This window comes from Motacilla alba, chromosome 1A, assembly GCF_015832195.1.
Source record: "Motacilla alba alba isolate MOTALB_02 chromosome 1A, Motacilla_alba_V1.0_pri, whole genome shotgun sequence".
Taxonomy (NCBI): Eukaryota; Metazoa; Chordata; class Aves; order Passeriformes; family Motacillidae; genus Motacilla; species Motacilla alba.
In genome coordinates this window covers 47,012,720-47,030,512 of record NC_052031.1, presented here as the reverse complement: position 1 = coordinate 47,030,512, position 17,793 = coordinate 47,012,720, and the positions used below count along the sequence as shown (strand labels likewise).

Below are 17,793 nucleotides of genomic sequence, written 5' to 3'. Positions count from 1 at the left end.
TCTCTCCAGCCAGTCTCCTAGCCTGTTCCAGGCTGAAGGCTTCTTTTTTTTTCTCTTTTGGGTCATCCAGGAAACACACGCACCTCTCTTGCTCCAGCCTCATATTCTGCCTCAGTCAGAGATTCTGTAACTCATGTGAAGGAATTTTAAGCAATGCTAACTGTGGCAATTTTTTTAACCATGGAAATTAGAGATTGGAAAATCTTGCTAGGTCATCCAGTCCATTATTTTGCATTCTAGCCTAACCCAAATCCTACAAGATTCTTGCCTGCAATACATTTTCCAGTGCATTAACAAGCCTGCATCCTTTGCTTCCCATGAGAAACTGTACCACAGAGGTCTACTTTTCACTGTTTGGAAGATGTTTCTGAAGTTTTCTTTCCATTCTGCCTGACCTAATTTATTTAAGCCCTGCCTGTGGTAACATGCTAGCTGGGTTCTCCTGCCTTCGTGCTTACCTTGTTCAGGTGATGGCAAATAATTCTTGTTCAGTCAAGTTGTTTAGCCACAATGCTTAATGCTTAGTTGTAAAGCTCAGCAATAATAGTCCTTGGCTACCTGGAAAAGACTAATATTGAGATTAGCACGTTAATGGGTACACAGAACACAGCAGACGTTGCTGGTTGTGTTGCCTCTTTATTGTAACAGTCACTTGACACACTCCATCACAAGGTCTGGCTTTGGCTGCTTTTGCCTTTGCCAGACTTGAAACCAACATCATCTAGCTCATGACTGCTTCATGAACTTTACAGGGTTCTTTTTGGTTTTGTTTTTAATATCAGTCATGACCACTTTGCTATTTCTTGAGAACAAGGCTGGCAGGGGAATATTTTGTTTTATCCACATTTTAAAAGTCCTAATTACTTTTTCTTCAAAAAAACCCCAATAAAACACATTTTGAGCAATGTCTCGCATTAAAATAAGTCACACTTTTTCTGTCAGAAACAGATCTTTTGTCATCTATGACAAAGGCCCCTGCAAAATTGGCTAAATAATGAGCTTTTTGAGATGTTGCAGCTTGGGTCTGCTCAGAAAAAAATAATGAGGGCTACGAAGGACTGTTGTTTATCTTTTTTTTTTTATCTGTGAGCCTGATGGAAAAAATAGCACATGGTTTAAGATGCAGGTTATAAGGTACTTGCACAAAGGCCCCTGGCTGTGGCTGCAGGGTCTCCTCATTCTGGCCTCCCTTGGGCCAGGGTGCTGTCGCTGTGCCTGGCCCCTCCTTTCCATGGCTGGGTCACCCTTGGGAACTGATGTCCTTGGTGGCATGGAACTGGGGTTACCCGGGCATGCGGAAACCTGGCTATGAGGAAACAGGGAGGTGTGGAGAGAGGAGGAGAGAGAAAACAAAACAAAAAACCTAACAAAAATAAAGGCAATCAAAAAAAATACAGCAGAAGAGAGGCAGACGCCCAATTTCTCTGCTGGCTGTCTCCAAAATATTTTGTGTTTTTGTTTTCAACCACTGGGGCACTCCTTTCCCTCAGGCCTTGTAGGGAAGCCTGGGTGCCCCGAAACTCCCCTGGGACAGCATACACGTACTGTATCCACCCCATGCCCATGGCAGTGACACCATCTGATCCCGGCATTCCTTGCTCCCACTGGGCCTCCAAGGCACGGGGCCAGGGCCCCAAATTGGTGTCACTGATGCCTTGTTGACCTGTCTCTCCTCCCTGGTGCACAGGTGGCTTCAGTGTGCTGCCCACCACAGCATGCAAGGCCATGGGAGGCATGAGCCATGGAGATTGGATTTGACAGCAGGAGTGTCTGTGAAGCCACAGCTCCAAAATGCCATAAAGGAATGGAAAGGAATCCCAAATCCGCATCAAATCTGAGGAAAAAAAGGAGATGCCCTCAATCCTGGATAATTATCAGGACATCCAGAAAGATAAAAGATGCAATCGTAATATCTAGCATGATTGTTTTCAAAGCACCCACTGTGACAAAACCCCTCTGCTCAGCCCTGTAAGGAAAGCTGGTCTCATTTTTCTCTTCAGACAGTACATTAGACCTTGCCTCCTCTGATCTGTGCTTGCTAGCACCCTTGCTCTGTCAGGGAACTCAGCCTGAGAAACTTGCTCGTGCCTTCTGGCCACCATGCTTACTTGCCATGCTGCCTCTTTATTCATTAATCCTTCCCCTCCCAGTTTTCTCTTCCTCCTCGTTGTTTTTTTTTTTTTTTTTTTTTTTTTTCTTGTCAAAGCAAGGAGTTTTTAATAGCTAAAGAACAAAAACACCTCCCACGCCTTGCCTTAAAAAAGCTAACTCTCTGTCTTACTCACTCTTTTAGATTTCCAAACCTTTCCTGCTAGCTTAGATGTTTCGTTTGAGGCACTGGTTCCTCAAATGAGTAGAATGTGAGTAGAACCTTAATGAACTGTGTAGCTCCAATGGCCTTGAGAGGGCAATCCATGTGAATAAATAAATAAATCAGATGTGGAATGGACACCATGGCATTTTGCAGAAATGGAAAAGGTTTCTGGTTTACACTGTGATTTTATTAGAAAAATAAAATATTACAAAGGACTGTATTCCAGGATGGAGTGGCATCTCTCTCGCAAAAAATGTTAACAGTAGACTTGAAGTTTTTCAGGGTGCTAAGGTCACAGTGATGCAGATGGATTGATTAAACAGTCTTTGGAGGCTTCCCCTAACTCTGCTTATTCTGATTCCCCATGGTGAAATAGAGGAAAAGATAAATTGAAGCAAAGAACAATTGCTTTCGCTTTCTCATTTCCATGAGTGAAACCAAAGTGCAATGTGGTTTAACTGTATTGTTTCAAATGATTTTTTTTTTTTTGCTTTAAAACATATTAAATATATCCTTGACTCCAAGATCACCTGCATCTGTGTCAAGTACTGTCTGCACAGATTAATTTTAGGCCCTCAAATTTTTTCATTACCAAAACAGAATGTCACCCACTGTCTTTGTGATGATTCCAGTATCAACAAGCATCCCCTGTGCTGTAGATTTGCATCTGTGGGAATGACTCCAAAGACCCAACTTCACAGTGTGTGGAAACAAGGGCTATTTTGAGCTGTCAATCCAGCCATGGCTATGTGGAGCTTAGCACAGTTTGCTTTGTTCCTGGACTTAGGTTTGTACCCTGCATTGTGCTCCATATGCTGAAGTGAAATTCCTAGCAACACCCAATTAAAACAAGCACTGAATGTTTACTCCCCATCACTGCCACTGCTTTGACTGCAGTGTAAATGCACCACTAATGACTTGGCCGATGGGAGGGGAAAATGATGTGTCAGAGCCAAGTACAGAAGTAGGAATTTGGGCCACCAGCCAGCTGGTTAGATCACAGTGTGTGCCTCTAATGAAACACATTGATTTGTGACTCTTTCAATAACATTTTTAGGAAATCACTTCACTGGCTATTTATTTGTGTGCTGGAGCATCCTGGTCAGGTTGGGAAACTAAAGCAGACACTGTTTACAGAGCAAGAGTAAAATTTTAAGAATGAGATTAATTAATCATTGAAACTTTTCTAAGGATGTGATAGGTTCTTCATCATATTCTGCTGCAGTCAATACCAGATAGTTGTATAAAATATGTGCTATAGCTCTGGTAGGAGTTCTGTGTATCACTAGAAGTGATTATCCAAAGTTATTTGGGTTCTGCAACATCTGAGAGGAGACTATGTTGTTGCAATGGTTCCTCTTGATGATAAAAAACCCCAGGAGCCTGTGGTAGTCATTGAGTCTGTGTGTTTGTGATTCTGAGTAGTAACAGACTGAGATCTTGTCAGTGGTAGATTTAAATGTAGCAACAATTTTCATAGAGGGGACTACCAAATTACAAAGGCTCATTCTGCAGAAGTGGACGCCCTGCCAATCTAGTCACTGATATAATGTGCTGTGATGAGTTAGCGAGCTCAGAAAGAATTAAACCATCAATACAATGACAGACTTGGTACATTTCAAAGCGTCTGCTCAGATCTCATGGAATTTCTTGGCTACTACATGTTCAGTCAGACAGAAAGACATGGGGGTGAATCCATGATCACCTTCTAGTATTTCACTGGATGCCTCAGAAGAGCAGATGGGAATAGTGAGCAGTGGATAAGGTAAGCATTTATCTGCTTGGAGTTTTGTACAGACCCTTTTCTGGACTGGCACCTTTTTAATATCCTTATAGATCTATGTATAAATTTGTGGTTTTCTTGTCTGTTTACAGTTTATGGTTAGCTAAATTACATAAATACTATTTTTTTCTGTTTGCTCTGGTGAACACATCCTAGAGTTTAAGTGCTATGTGAAAAACAACCCCCAAGCCTTATATATACTATATAGTCTTATATTTCCTATCCAGAAATTGAGACACCTAGAATCTCTAGTGAGTCCTCAACGTCTTTGTTGCTGCATTTGATTTTTTTTCTTTTCATGTCTGCTTTCAGAGTGGTTTTTGAGTGTCTGACAACCATAAAGATTAGGAAAAAAATCCAGCAAACTAAGACTTGTTTTGAGAAAAAAAAAAAAAAAAAAGAAGGAAAAAAAAGTAGTTAGGTCCAAACTGACTGACTGGTTTGTCCATCTTTAAGATGCATTTACTTAGTCCAGTTCAGTCTTTGTTTATGCCACAGTCTCAGTGTCTAGCAATGTAAGCTGATCATCTTAAAAACAGAATTCACCTTTAAATGTGCTTAGACTAGAAAAAAATATGCCTGGTGAGGTCATTTTCAGAGCAAGAGTTAATGCATCATGCAAACAGCTAAATAAAGGTTACAATCTGAGTGGAATTATTCAGAGCTCAGGGAGAAATCTGGCATTTGCAGTCTGTCACTGGGTTTGAGAAGTCTGGCTCTCTCCATGTCACTGTCACTCGGGAGACATCCTGCTTTCTGCGCGGCAGTAAGGGAGGGGACTGCGGCTCCGAGCGATCTTCCTGTAAAACCAGCAAAAACAGGAGCGGTGGGAAGTGTCATGTGCGAGGAATGTGTGGAATGAGGGGTGAGTATGAGCCTGTCTTTGTTCAGTTTTCACAGAGCAGCTCTATGGGTGTAAGTAGCCACCCTTCCTGCTCTCCTTTCCTCTTAAGGTCAGTTGAAGAGCCAATGTCAGGATGGCAAATGGTCCCCGATATCCCTGGAGCATCACTGCATGGGGGGCTGTGGGGAGTCGTGTGCCTCTTGAGACCCACCAGTTAAATATTGCAAGTTTTGGGCCCTGTCTGGCAAGGTCTACTTGACCTTGTTTTCCGCCAACATCCCTGGGAGTTGAATTTGTCACTTTGGGGCAGGATACACCCAAGCCAGGGTGTAGATGGTGATAGAGCCAGGATAAAAATGCATCATTTGTCAATGCCCGGGCTTCTTTAGAGTTGGCAATCTCCACAGTGGTGCTGTGCGACGATTTTGAGAGTTTTTGCATTTAGTTTCCTTGTTTAGTTTCTATAAGTCAAGCATTTGGCTGATTGCACAGGAAATCAACTGCTATGGGCATTCACTTCAATGGGCGAATTTTAAACAAGTCACCAGGGACTGGCTGCTGCTGAGTTCAAAGAGAAAGAGGCATCCAAAAACTCTAGCCAAGCCAAATTATGGTGGGAAATATCAGATACAGAGAGGAGAAAACTGAAGGCACAGCAGGATGAAAGACAGATCCAGATGATTTTCTTGTCTATAATAGGTCAGATTGAGGTAATATAGAAAATGTTAAAAAAACAACCAACCAACCAAAATCTAAACCAAACCCAGATAAAATCTCCATAATTTTGCGAAGGGAAGTTTGTCGAAAAACATCAGGAAACATGCTCTGGTGTTGGTGTTCTATGAGATGTGTGCAATAATCTGGGGAAATTTAATGTGATACTTGACAAAATATTGTGAAAAGTGTTGGAAAGAATAGTTTCATGCAGGGCAGAAGGTGAGCAAAAGCCAAGCTCCTGCAATTATTTCTCTTTTTTTCTTTTCCCAGTGATTTCTAGTGTTCCCATACTCAGATAATTCCAAGACACGGATCCATGTCCCATTTCAGAGTCAAGGTGAAGAGTTTGTGTTCATAAAAATGTTAAAAAAAAAGGAAGGAGATGGGGGGAGGAATTTCAAGGGAAGGAATAGAAGTCTAAATTTCAGTGTTGCTTTCCCCCAGCATACATGTGAGCAGCAGAGACTTCCGAGAAGAAGACTAGAGAAAGATTGCCATCTTCTGGAAGGATAAATATCTGCCATTATTCAGAATACTAAATCTGCTATAAGCATATTTTTTAAACCATAGCATATTTCTGATCAATTTATTTTCCAACATGAATTCTTATTCGTATACAACCAATTCAGTTTAATTTCATTGATATATATGCCATGAACCTAGCTTTAGAAACTGACAGCGAACCTTGGGTTTTAATGATACTCTAACCAAGCTTAAAATTAGGAAGGTGTTAGCTCATAAACAAGGCTTTTTTTTTTTTTTTTTTTTTTTAAACCAAGCATTTAGAAGTTAAATTTAGGGTGTCCAGATGCGGACAGACTGAAAAAAAGAAAGCAAAAAAATCACCCTCCTTTTAAATGGCATCAGCTGTTGTTCTACCTACTCCAGTAAATTAAGCACATCTGTTTCAAACAGAACCTTTTTATTAATCAAAAACCTGCAGGTGGTCTGTGGAGCACAGGGACATTCAGCATTGCTTTCAGTTAGTCCGTCTTAGAAACGCTTATCTATATTAGAGGAGTTCATGCAGCGACTGGATTAAAATAACCACAGAGCTACTGCCCATTCTGCTCAGGGCAGGAAGGGCCAGGAGCCCGGCATAGCACAGCCTATGTGCTGGACCGTGAACTTCTCCGTCTGCTGCCCGTGCTGTGTGGGGCTCTCACAGGCTGTGCTGTCACCCAGAGCTGTTCCTGCACCTGCTCCAGCCTCTGCGCTGTGGTGTTGGACACGGGGCATGACAATGGATGGGCCACTGGTTTCCTCTGTCTTGGCAAAGCAGCATGCAGGGAATCTTCCTCATTCCCTCCCTGTGGTGGTACGAGCTTCACCTGCTTGGCACTGGGCAAAGTGCTTTTGGGGAAGACAGGATGTGTCTTCCTTTGAGATGTTCCCCTCCCTGATGTTCTCCTCCCTTGCAGTTTGATTCGGTGCAGCTCTGCTCCATGGCATCTAGTACATTCTTATGAGAGGCGATGTCGTTCTTACTTTTCATGGGTTTGATACCACACAGGTATTTTGAGAGCCTTTAAACTTTCAGAACAAGAGCTCAGAGGGGACTTTGTGTCTATGTGAATCTCTGTCTTCTTACTAGGTTCCCAAATTCATCCAATGTGAACCAGCTGGGATTCCCAGTGACCTGCACATCTTGGTAAAAGTTGCCACTACAAGTGACACTGACAATCTACCCCATTCTCTTATGCTTTGACTATTGGCTTGACTTGGTGCTGTTTCAAATATCCCCTTTGAGGCAGTGATGCCATGGTGTCAGTCTGCCACTCAGCAACTCTTCTGCTAAGGGGCTCCTTTTGGCATCAAAATTTCCAGTGCCCATGATGGGGAGAGCTGTATTGGTATCTCTTCAGGGACTGAAATCCTCAGTCCTCAGTTGCAGTTGCATAAACTTTCCTCTCCCCATTTATTTTATTCTGCCCTTTCTGCAGCTATCAGGTGTGGCCAGGAAGATATCCTAGGATGCTTTTGGTCTTTGCCATTCCGCTGGGATAGTGCACAGTGCGAGGGGTGACCTGATGCCAAGGGTGCTGGCAGCTTCCCAGCTAAGGTCACTGCTCTCCTGTAAGCTGCCATCTTCCTCCATACAAGCTCCCAAATAGCTACCACATGGGGATGGCTGGAATCTTTCAGTGTTTTAAAGAAACTTTCTACTCAGTTAATACAGGTCACTCTTCTGCACTTAATCTCAACCCGCCGCACCAATTGCTTCCCATATAATCTCCCAGAACAGCTGTGCTGTGATTGCATTGTGGATTACAAAATGACCATTTTCCACAAAACAGCTGCTGATCAGAAGGATAGCATTTAATAATCACTGGCGAGGAGAAGGAGGAGGGGACCAGACAAAGGAGGAAGGGATTTTGCAGCAATTGGGTTTCTTGGAGGATACAGAGATGAACAAAACAGCAGACAAAGCATGAGTCCCACTTCTGTGCTGTTCATCCAAATTAACAGGACTTCAAAGACTTGCTGCTAAGGTAAATTCAACTATCATTCCTTTTGGGGCTATCTAGATATTATGGTTGGTTGCTATCAGTGAGTACTTGGCTTTTGTGGAGGGAAACTTTTCTAACAATGTTTTCAGGAAGTAGTTCAGATTTGCTTCTCATTCCATATGTCTTCTGCATCCTTGATCCACTTCCTACTTCTGACTCATTTGTTTCTTGTACTTTTTATGTCTTTTCCTTAACACTCTTCCTGAAATTATATGTCCTTTCAACTACTATCATAAATCAACTGGAGAGGATATTTTTTCCAATGCTGAAGATTTAAATTAGAAAGAGGATTTTTGTAAATATTGTGAGTGGATTTTTTTTTTTTGTTAAATAAAAGCATTAGCAACCCAAAACCTGATGACAGAAAATCTTATAATTAAGCATTGATGAAAAACTGAAAAACTTTGTGTGCTGAAGGTTTCATTTTTCAGGTGAAAAGCTGTGGTTTTGAGAAGAGCAATTTTGTTTGCAATTTCCTTTTCAGTCATAAGCCAAATTTTCCACCAAAAAAAACTTTCAGTGAGAAGTTTGCCACTAATCATAGCCAGGAACTCTTCCTAGTAGGTGTCTTCTCTGCGAAAATGGTGATAATCAACATGCCTTCAAATCATGAAAGCCATTAGTTATGGCATCACTAAGACGTTACCATCTCCAGGGTGCAGAAAGAAATGTCCTGCTGACAAAGGAAGCCAGAGCATGAAACAACACAGGAAAATTTCAGGACCCGAGTATTTTCTTGCTTTCAATGAGGGTTTTTGGGGTCAGGCACTGCTTTCTCAGTGTGATGAGATGCTAATAAGGTCCTGCTTCTCAAGAGGAGCTTCATCACTGTCTTTGTTGACTGTGTTTCCAAGCTTGCTGGGTAGAAGAAAAAATGATTCTAACTGCGCCAATTTTATCTGTGGTGCAGTCACAGACAATGCACAGACAATGCTGGGTGTTGTGTTGTTTATTTATAGTGATGTCCACAGAATGGTCTTTCTCACACATTCAGCGTTGGGTGAGTCAGCCCAAGTTAAGGGAAGAGGACCCGCAGCAGGCAGCGTCTGTACAAACTGAATCTATTCATGGGTAAATAGAGTTTCAGAGTCATAAATAGGAAAGGGTGGGAGTATCTGGATGAAGTTGTGCCAAACATAGGGAGTGCCACGTAGGAAGAGACATGCATTGATTACATGAAAGTTGATGTGTGGGTAGATGACATCTAATCAATCTATGGAATGATATTTTGGGGTTCTCAGGAGTCAGTGCAGGGTTTTGCAGGAACCCTAAAGTCTTCACCTTCCCTCTGAGTGAGAAAGTCCCTGGTTCACAAACTGCATTCTGAATTACTTTAAATGATCAGTAAGAATGTTTGTGGCAACATTTACCCTTATAGGAAAAAACCTTTGGCACTTTATGTGAAAGCAAAGACGCTGCCATCCCACCACCCTACCAAATTTCTGATGTAGATGAGAGGTCAGGTGGAAGGTGCTGCTCTGTGGCTTGTACTTAAGATACCAGGTCTGGATAGCTGGGTGTTCTCTGTGAGCTGGTCACTGCTTTGATGTGTGACCTTCAGCAATTTGGGAACATTTTCCTGCCTTTTCCCACTGAGAAATCACTATACTCTCTACCTCCCTAGGTACAGTAATGATCTGCTTGAAAAAGTGTTTTGGGACACTTGGCAGCAAGATTTCTCATTTAATTGGAGAGAGCATTCATATTTCATGTAAAGGCAACACATGGTATTCAGGGAAGTTGGTTAACAGTTTCTCCCTGTCATCTCTGAGATGGAAGAATGTGATGTTACTTTTGTTTTGCTCACACACTCAGACACCTCAATGCACTCAGCCCTGCTATGTCACCCTCTCTTCCCCAGTACAGATATTCAGAATACTTTGCTGAATATGGTTGAAGCTGATCAAGTCCACAGCCCTGGATTTTCAAGGAATGGTTCTTCCATGCTGGGTGCATGTTGGGATGTTGTGAGGAGGGCAGAGTGCTCATAACCCCTCCCCACATCTGCAGGCTGGGAAAAGGTGGGATTCATGAGGCTGTGTGGGACAAGTAGCCAGTGTGATGGTCTCTCCTATTTGTGTGTTGTAGATGGAGCTGCTGAAGGGACTGCCATTGCGCCGTACTTTCCTGGCTGTCATCCTCAACCTGCTGGCTCTCACCCTCTCCACCACAGCCTTGCTGGGCAGCTACTGGTGCACTGGGACCCAGAAAGTACCCAAGCCTTTGTGTGGAAAGAGCAAAGCCTCCCAGTGTGTGGGTGTCCCCATGCCATCTGATGCAGATGCGAGCAATGTTTCGTCTGAGGACACAGTGCACTACAGCTGGGAGACTGGGGATGACCGCTTTGCCTTCAGATACTTCCACACAGGGATGTGGCTTTCCTGTGAAGAGAGCATGGAAGGGCCAGGTAGTGTGTTGCTCAGGCAGCCACAACTTATTGCCTTGTATTTACTCCACAGAAGTTTGTAACTGAAAGGTGGAAGGCTGAGAACACATGGGAGAAAAGTATTCTTCCTTTTCCTAGATGGTATCAGCCCTGTGCACTGCTGCGGTCAATATATTTCTGTCCTTCCCTAGAATGTTCACAGAGCAGGGAAATGGAGAGTGGTTGTCTCTGGTGTGGCCTTTGGTCCAGAATAGGGCCTGTGAAGTGCAAGTGATGGTGGTGGTGGCAGTGACTTTATGATAGCACTGTTCATCCTGATGGGAATTTCCATGAGCCTTCTTTCCCTTTTCCCATATTTCCATTCCTATACACAGCTTACTTCATGCTCTTCAGGGTAAATTTGTGCATGTCCTCTCAGAAATCTCAGTACAGTGATTTTATGCAGATGATAATTTTTAGCTATCACTGTGAGGACTACAATAGTTGGTGTTCTTAAATCATCAAACTAAGTAGTTTAGTGTTATTAAACAGAGACTGGGCTTTTCTTAAAAAAACAAGTAAATGAAACAGAGAAAGGGAATTACTACCTTATAGATACAGAGAAAACCTGGAGGATCTGAACCCAAAGGAACTAAAGCTAGGATGTAAATTGACCTGAGGATTAGAGCTGCAATATTGTAATTGTTTTTAGTTTTTGTGATATTGTGACAGGTTTCATTAGTGATTTTTGACCACATGGGATTGGCACTGTAAATCCTAAAGTGCCAGGGACTGGTTTTGCAACCTGTACTAGAACCCTTTGGTGCTTCCATTTACCCTTCACTTGTTCCTGCCCAGACCTGCTCAAGTCCTTCTGCTGAAACCTGTGCCACGCCAGCACAGGTGGGTGCTCTGCAGTGCTCAGATGCCCTTTACTGCCTGGCACACACATCAAGGATCAGAACTAATCCAGAAGGTGGCCAACACAGAGATTTGTATCTAAAAAGAGTGATGAAAGTCACTTTCATCAGGGCCATTCCCCTGAGCCCACCACCCTCCCTTCAGCTCTGCCCCAAGTGCAAACTTCTCACCTTCTTTAACCAAGCCATCCTTCCAGTATAGTATTTTCCATCTCTGTTTCTGTCAGTTTGAAAATAAATAACTGGTGAAGAAAAGCAGACAGAAGGAGGGGTTGGAGCAGAAGGGAATGTGCTTGAAGCTCTCATGTCCTAGCAAGTGGGCTGCTTTTTGTTATGAGCATTTCCAGAAGGGCTGTGGAAGGAGATATATTTATTTAGGACTGGTTTGGGTTGGGTTGTGTTTCCATGATGCTTGTGGGAATGAAACTACATCCCTTGACTGATTTCTCTAAAGAACTTTTCTGTTCACTGGGCAGTCCTGGAATAACCCCAGTGCCTGAAGGAACAGAGAAAGTATGTAACATCTGGATCACAGCAGAACACGGGATGGAGCACGAGATAGAAGCACAGTCAGTCTCAGTCTCCTGCTTCCTGTAAATCACCCACCCACTACTGTGCATCTTTGAGGCAACTGCATAGACCATAAAAACAACAAAGAAGGGACTACTCTGAACAAAAGGAGTTTGAGTTGAGCTGGAGAAAGGATTTTATTTTCAGGCTAATCGCAGGATCAGTTTAGATGAGCCATTACTGAATATCCTCATTAAAGTTCTAGGTGAAGTAGCAAATTGCAAGTTAATGAGAACCGCAGATGGCACTGAACTGGGTAGCATCCTGAGAGCTGTGGATGACAGAAGTAGCACAGGAGATTTGGAAAGATTAGAACTGGGGATAGAAATTAAGAAAATTAGATTCTTACATGAAGCGGAAAAGTCTGGGAGAAAATACCGTGCCAAGTGGAGGAGAGGACCCTCAAATGCAGTATGCAGGGACAGAGACTTACAGATAATAATGATGGACCCTCAGCTGAGACAGTAGTTTGCCAAAGCAAATATTAACACAATTTGTTGAAATAGCATGCCTAAAATGTGAGGACCAAGGACCATATTTCTGTATGAGTCTCTGCCACAGAAGGGGGACTTACATTTCTGTCACAAAGTATTTCACTTGGGAAGTTCTGTTTTTGCTTTCTTCTTTGAGAAGCAGTGCTAGAAATGCTCTTCCGAGATTAGGGTGTGTGGGAATTCAGCAGAAGTGATGGATCTGCAGTCTGTTACAAGCTACACCCTTAATAGACCTGATCATCAGTAATGTTGTGAATGAGTAGCAACAGAGTTTTATATTTAACAGAGGCTAGAAAGATTTGAAAACTGTTGAACCTTTTTTTTTTTTCTGAGAAGGTAATTTCTAGTTTTGCAGGCAAATGTTGCCATCCCTTCCTTTGCCTCAGTGAAGGTCTGGAAAGATAGAAAAAGACCGGAGGTGAGAAGGTCTAACGGGTAGATTCAGGGATGACTGGGTGTATGCACTGAAAAGAGAGTGAGATGAAGAGATTTTCTTTTCCCCTGTGTTCCTGCATTGTTTTATAAACTAAAAGCTTTGGTTTTGTGTTTCAGAAGAGAAATGTCGCAGCTTTATTGAGCTTTCGCCACCAGCAGAGAGAGGTAAGAGCAAATCTCTGTATTTAGCTGTAGCTGCACAGTGCTCCTCCTAGGGACAGGGGACCTGCAACATTTTGCCTGTGTGGGGACAGCAGGGTGGGTCCCCAAAGAGCCAGGTATGAAATCCTGTCTTCGTGGTTGCTAAAAGAGCAAAGATTTCCTCCCAGATGTTCGCATTAAACCGCTGCCATTTGTGAAGTCAGTGCTAGAAACCTCAGATTTCCTCCAGTCTGAAGTGGGATTTCTCTCATGTAGTAAGTTGCCAGCTCTGGAGTTGTCATCTTGCTGTAGTAAAGGGGAAGAGGATGGATGCAGCCTCAGGGCAGTCCCTCCCACACAGGCTACATGTTAACTCAGTGCTTCAGTTTTGGGGTCTAATACAATGAATCTGGAAGCGGAATCACCTCTTACTTTGTGGTAAGTGAACAGGACATCTGAAAGTTACGCTTTCAAGGTGAAGTCCCTGCCTCATTATATATGAAACTACATTTGGGTAGAAGAGATCACCCCTCCTGTCATTGTCACATGTTTCAAATCACCCGTGGATAGCTTCAGTGTATTTTGATGTAAGTGTACATATGCTACGGAGATTCTGCTTAATGAAGGCTTTTCAATTGGTGTGGGCTTGCTAACTATTCCCTGCGATGGAGGCTGGTGACAAATCATTTCAGAAGATGTTCATATATGAAGGGAAAAGCATGGGGTGCAAAGCCTGTCACAGCATTCAAACCCTGAAAGCAAGGGGGTAATAAATGCTGGGGATTTGCAAGCACCATTTTCACCCCTTCCTGCGCAGAGTATAATCTTTACATGACCGGTGCAGGTGCCCTTGTATGGCTGGGTTAGCACTGCACAAGGGGGTGTGACTGCTGACTGTGGGATGGGCTGGCTGAGCTGAGTGTGTGCAGAGCAGCTCCACAATACACAGGCAACATTACAAGATGAAATTACACATCATCAGTGGGATGCCTGGACTCACAAGGAAAATGATGCAAAGGTCTCTGTGTATGTGTGGTGCCTGCAACCTCCAGAATACTTTTGACAGTCTGACCTTTAATGAAATATTCTTCTTGATGGTGCTGCAGCAAGCAAGCCAGCTCCTTTAAACAGGGAATGCAGCTCATCTATTTCTGCTAAAGAGCTGGGTGACTCTATGGCACTAATGATGTTGAGTATTCAAGTCAGTGCCACATTAATGAAGGTTTTCTTCACACTCCTTTTCCCCAGCTGAATGTCTCCTCTACAGCCATTAATAGTTGCTAACAGTAGTGTTCAGAGTGCTGCTTCATTTGTCAGATTAATGTTTCTTCCTCAGTGGATCCTGTGCTTTTCCACAGCCCAGCATTACAGAGTGCCTTTCTTCATCCTCCTTCAATTCTTACCACACAGCTGCAGAACTCAGCTCAGCTTCAATTCTTACCACACAGCTGCAGAACTCAGCTCAGCTATGGACTCTGGTATCACTTAAATGCCATTTGAAATCCCAGCATGAAAGTACCTGTACTCTGTTCAAGAAGCACGGTGGGTGGTCAGTGTTACTGCCCTAGCTGGATATCAACCCCAAGGAATGCACTTTCATTTTAATTGGGGATTCAGTGAGAAATACAGGCATGCAAGAGGCTTCCTGAATTCCAGAGGCCATGTCCCAGACAGTCATGGATGCACCTATATGGTTAAAAGTTGTTTGCTTTCGTTGTTGTGATTACAGCTTGGATATGTGCGTGGCCAATCTATGACCATTAGATTTTATGCTAATAGTCAACAGCTTCCCCTGTCTTTTTCCCTTTGCTTTCCTCCTTGCTGTTTATGAATAATGCTAGCTTGTTTACAGAGGACATTTTAGATCCCCTCAGCTCTGCCATGCTAGAGGAGCCAAGCCATCCTCTGTGACATGTGCTCTGTCCCCTACAGCATCCATTGATCCCTTGCTCACAGGCTGGGGACATTGCTTTGGGGTGTTTGCTGTTTTCCTTCATTCCCTTCTATCCAAAGGGCATCCTTTCAGGATTGCGTTGAGAGAGAGGAGTACTCCTCCTTGAATATGGTTGCATCCTGTATTTCTGGCAGGAATCCTGTGGCTGTCACTGGGATCAGAGATGCTGTACATCAGCTTGCTGCTCATCAGCTTCATCCTCCTGATGGTGGAAATTCTGCATACTGGCAATCCTGTCTGTGGGATGAAGCTCAATGCCTTTGCTGCTGTCTCGTCGGTGCTGTCAGGTAAGTGTATTACTGGAGTCTTGGAATCTCAGCACTGGAGAGCCTGATTTTCCACTCGAGGCTGAAGTATGCTGCTCTGGCTCCTGCTGTAACTTTGCTTTGTCCTTTGTGTCCAGGTCTCCTTGGCATGGTGGCACACATGATGTACTCTCAAGTCTTCCAGGCAACAGTTAATCTGGGACCGGAGGACTGGAGGCCACACACATGGGACTATGGCTGGGCGTTCTAGTACGTGAGCTCTGAAGCCATCTTCACCCCCCAGCCTTTAAAACTTCAGCCATGCCACCCGCTTCCTCCTCCTTTCTTGATCTTCTGTGTGTTCCAAAGTCAGGCGTATTAAGGTTCTCCTACTACTAATCTCCTGTCTTTGCCTCACCCTGTTTTAATAAATGGTGGCTGAGCTACTTAAATGAATAGTTACCAAAGGACTGGGAAAACAATGGGGTCACACCTAAACAATTGCCTTCAGCCCTGCTGACTAATTAGGCTTGCCCCTCTGCTGGTTTGCCCTGTTTGGTCTCAAGTCTTCCCTGTGTGCAGAGGCCAGTGTCACACTTGTAATGATGCTCTCAAACACACCTTGTTTTTCTGCAATTTTAACAAGTTGCATGCTGGTGTGGCATCTTCACTAACCAATGTTGGGCCAAAAGGCCTATTCCTGCAGCACCAAGCCTAGACACGTGCCTAAAGATGTGGGCACAGCTCAGCCCCCAGCCAGCGGTCACACCATTTTCTCCTGTGCTGGTCCAGTAATATAATGGCAGCTAGAGGCCAAGGCTATCTTCAGGTGGTACTACGTGCAGGAAGGAGGGAAAGCAGGCAGTACACCACAGGGTCACTTGTGAGCCAGGAAGAGGAGCTGCGAAAAGCAGGTGGCTCAGTGTGCCTTTCTCTAAAGGACAAAGCAGCCAAACACAGCGGACATGACATACTTGACCTGAAACACAGTTGGATGAGCCTTGCAGGTGCCCATGGAAAGTGCAGGTTCAATTTCAATGCTATATTGATGATGACCACATTGATTCTTAAACACTCCAGTGCCATGTGCCACCCATGGATATCAAATGCCAGGATGGCAATTTGGTTACGCTCAGGTAGACAAGCCTCATGCGCAGTAAGACACTGAGAGCCCAGCAATAGAGAACTTGCTTCCAAGCTGTGCTCCTTTGCTCTGACCAGTTACAGATGTTCCTGCTGCCCTTTTCCCTGTGTCACTCACACACACCCTGTCATAGAGATGACCAGTATTTATCCCACTGATCTAAGAAGAATTTTGTGGTGGGTAACCCCTAAGAACTGTAATGCTATGAGCCTTAGTCACTCTAGTTCATGTCTGTACCCAGTAGATTCTGCCTGGCTAATCAGGAAGAATAGGGGTGTGTCATGGTGTTCCTTACCCTACGTGGCTTTTCACAGCATGTGCTTCTTCTGTGTGTCTCTGGCAGCATGGCCTGGGCCTCCTTTACCTGCTGCATGGCCTCTGCTGTCACCACTCTCAATACCTACACCAAGACGATACTGGAGTTCAAAAGGAACCACATAAAGGGATACGATGGGAGCCTCAAGGATCACCCTCAGCACCACCAGTGCTTCATACAGCAAATAAGCAGCTACTATGAGCCCAAAGGCAAGGTCTTCCATTCAGTCTCTGAGGGAGTCGACTTCTACACTGATCTGCAGCAGAAAATACTACAGCGGGAACCAGAGCTGGACCTGGATGAAGTCTTGGGCCAGACAATCGGGGAGGATCGCTGTTAGGGATGAGCGTACAGGGACAGAGCAGCGGGGTTTGGGAGGAACTAGAGCTCTGAACCAAGCACTGGAACCACTGTTAGCAGGTTTTAGGGAGTTCTTCCAGTCTCTAAAGGGAGTAAGGAGGCAGGTACAGGGTCAGGGCAACTAGAGTAGAAGTTTGGGGGTCCTTCCTGGTCATATACAGTGTGATGGGTGCCCTCTTCTGACAAGGGTGAAAATGGAGGAACTGGTGCCAGCTGTCTCCAAGCACTTTCAGAGTTGAGTCAGATGTCCTAATCCCAGTATTGCACTGGGGAACAGATAGTCAGCACCATCCAGATGGCAAACTGCACTGCTGGGTGGTGTCACATTGACCTTCCTTCAGTACCTCCAGTTCAGTGCTATGGTGAAGGCCATCAGTGTTCATATTGATCAGCTGTCACCCTCTCTGAACACCCTGTTTATTCTTAATTTCTTCTCCCTGCCCCCAGATTAAGTCCTGCTGCAGTAGGAATAGGGGATAGCTTTCAGACGTTTCTCTCCTCCTCTTTCCTATCTGTAATGACTCACACATGTTCCCTTCTTGCTTTTTGCCCAAAAATCTCCCGTTCTGAGGTCCTTTGCTGTCTGCCTCTTTTTACTGTTTCTTCGTAACCGTTAAGAATTTGGCAGGACTTTTGCTTTTTATGTTACTTCTATTCATCTGTTCCTTTTTGTCCATTGTA

At 44.0% G+C, this 17,793-nt stretch overlaps 1 protein-coding gene across 6 annotated transcripts in view; it reads left to right on the top strand.

Annotated features, from left to right (window-relative positions):
• The window catches only part of GSG1 (germ cell associated 1), a 31,339-nt gene extending 13,790 nt beyond the window's left edge, over positions 1 to 17,549 (top strand). Inside the window, exons 1-7 of one of the 6 annotated variants that reach the window (XM_038154504.1) lie at positions 3,800 to 4,079; positions 4,788 to 4,962; positions 10,257 to 10,575; positions 13,070 to 13,117; positions 15,182 to 15,334; positions 15,451 to 15,562; positions 16,780 to 17,549. In XM_038154504.1, coding sequence (XP_038010432.1) covers positions 10,257 to 10,575; positions 13,070 to 13,117; positions 15,182 to 15,334; positions 15,451 to 15,562; positions 16,780 to 17,092 — 945 coding nt within the window. In that variant the 5' untranslated portion in view covers positions 3,800 to 4,079; positions 4,788 to 4,962 and the 3' untranslated portion in view covers positions 17,093 to 17,549. Of the gene's footprint in view, positions 1 to 3,798; positions 4,080 to 4,572; positions 4,963 to 7,610; positions 8,151 to 10,256; positions 10,576 to 13,069; positions 13,118 to 15,181; positions 15,335 to 15,450; positions 15,563 to 16,779 lie in introns of those variants that run through there. The other 5 variants (XM_038154507.1, XM_038154508.1, XM_038154505.1 and 2 more) reach the window with 5 other exon arrangements.
• Positions 17,550 to 17,793: the final 244 nt, after the last annotated feature.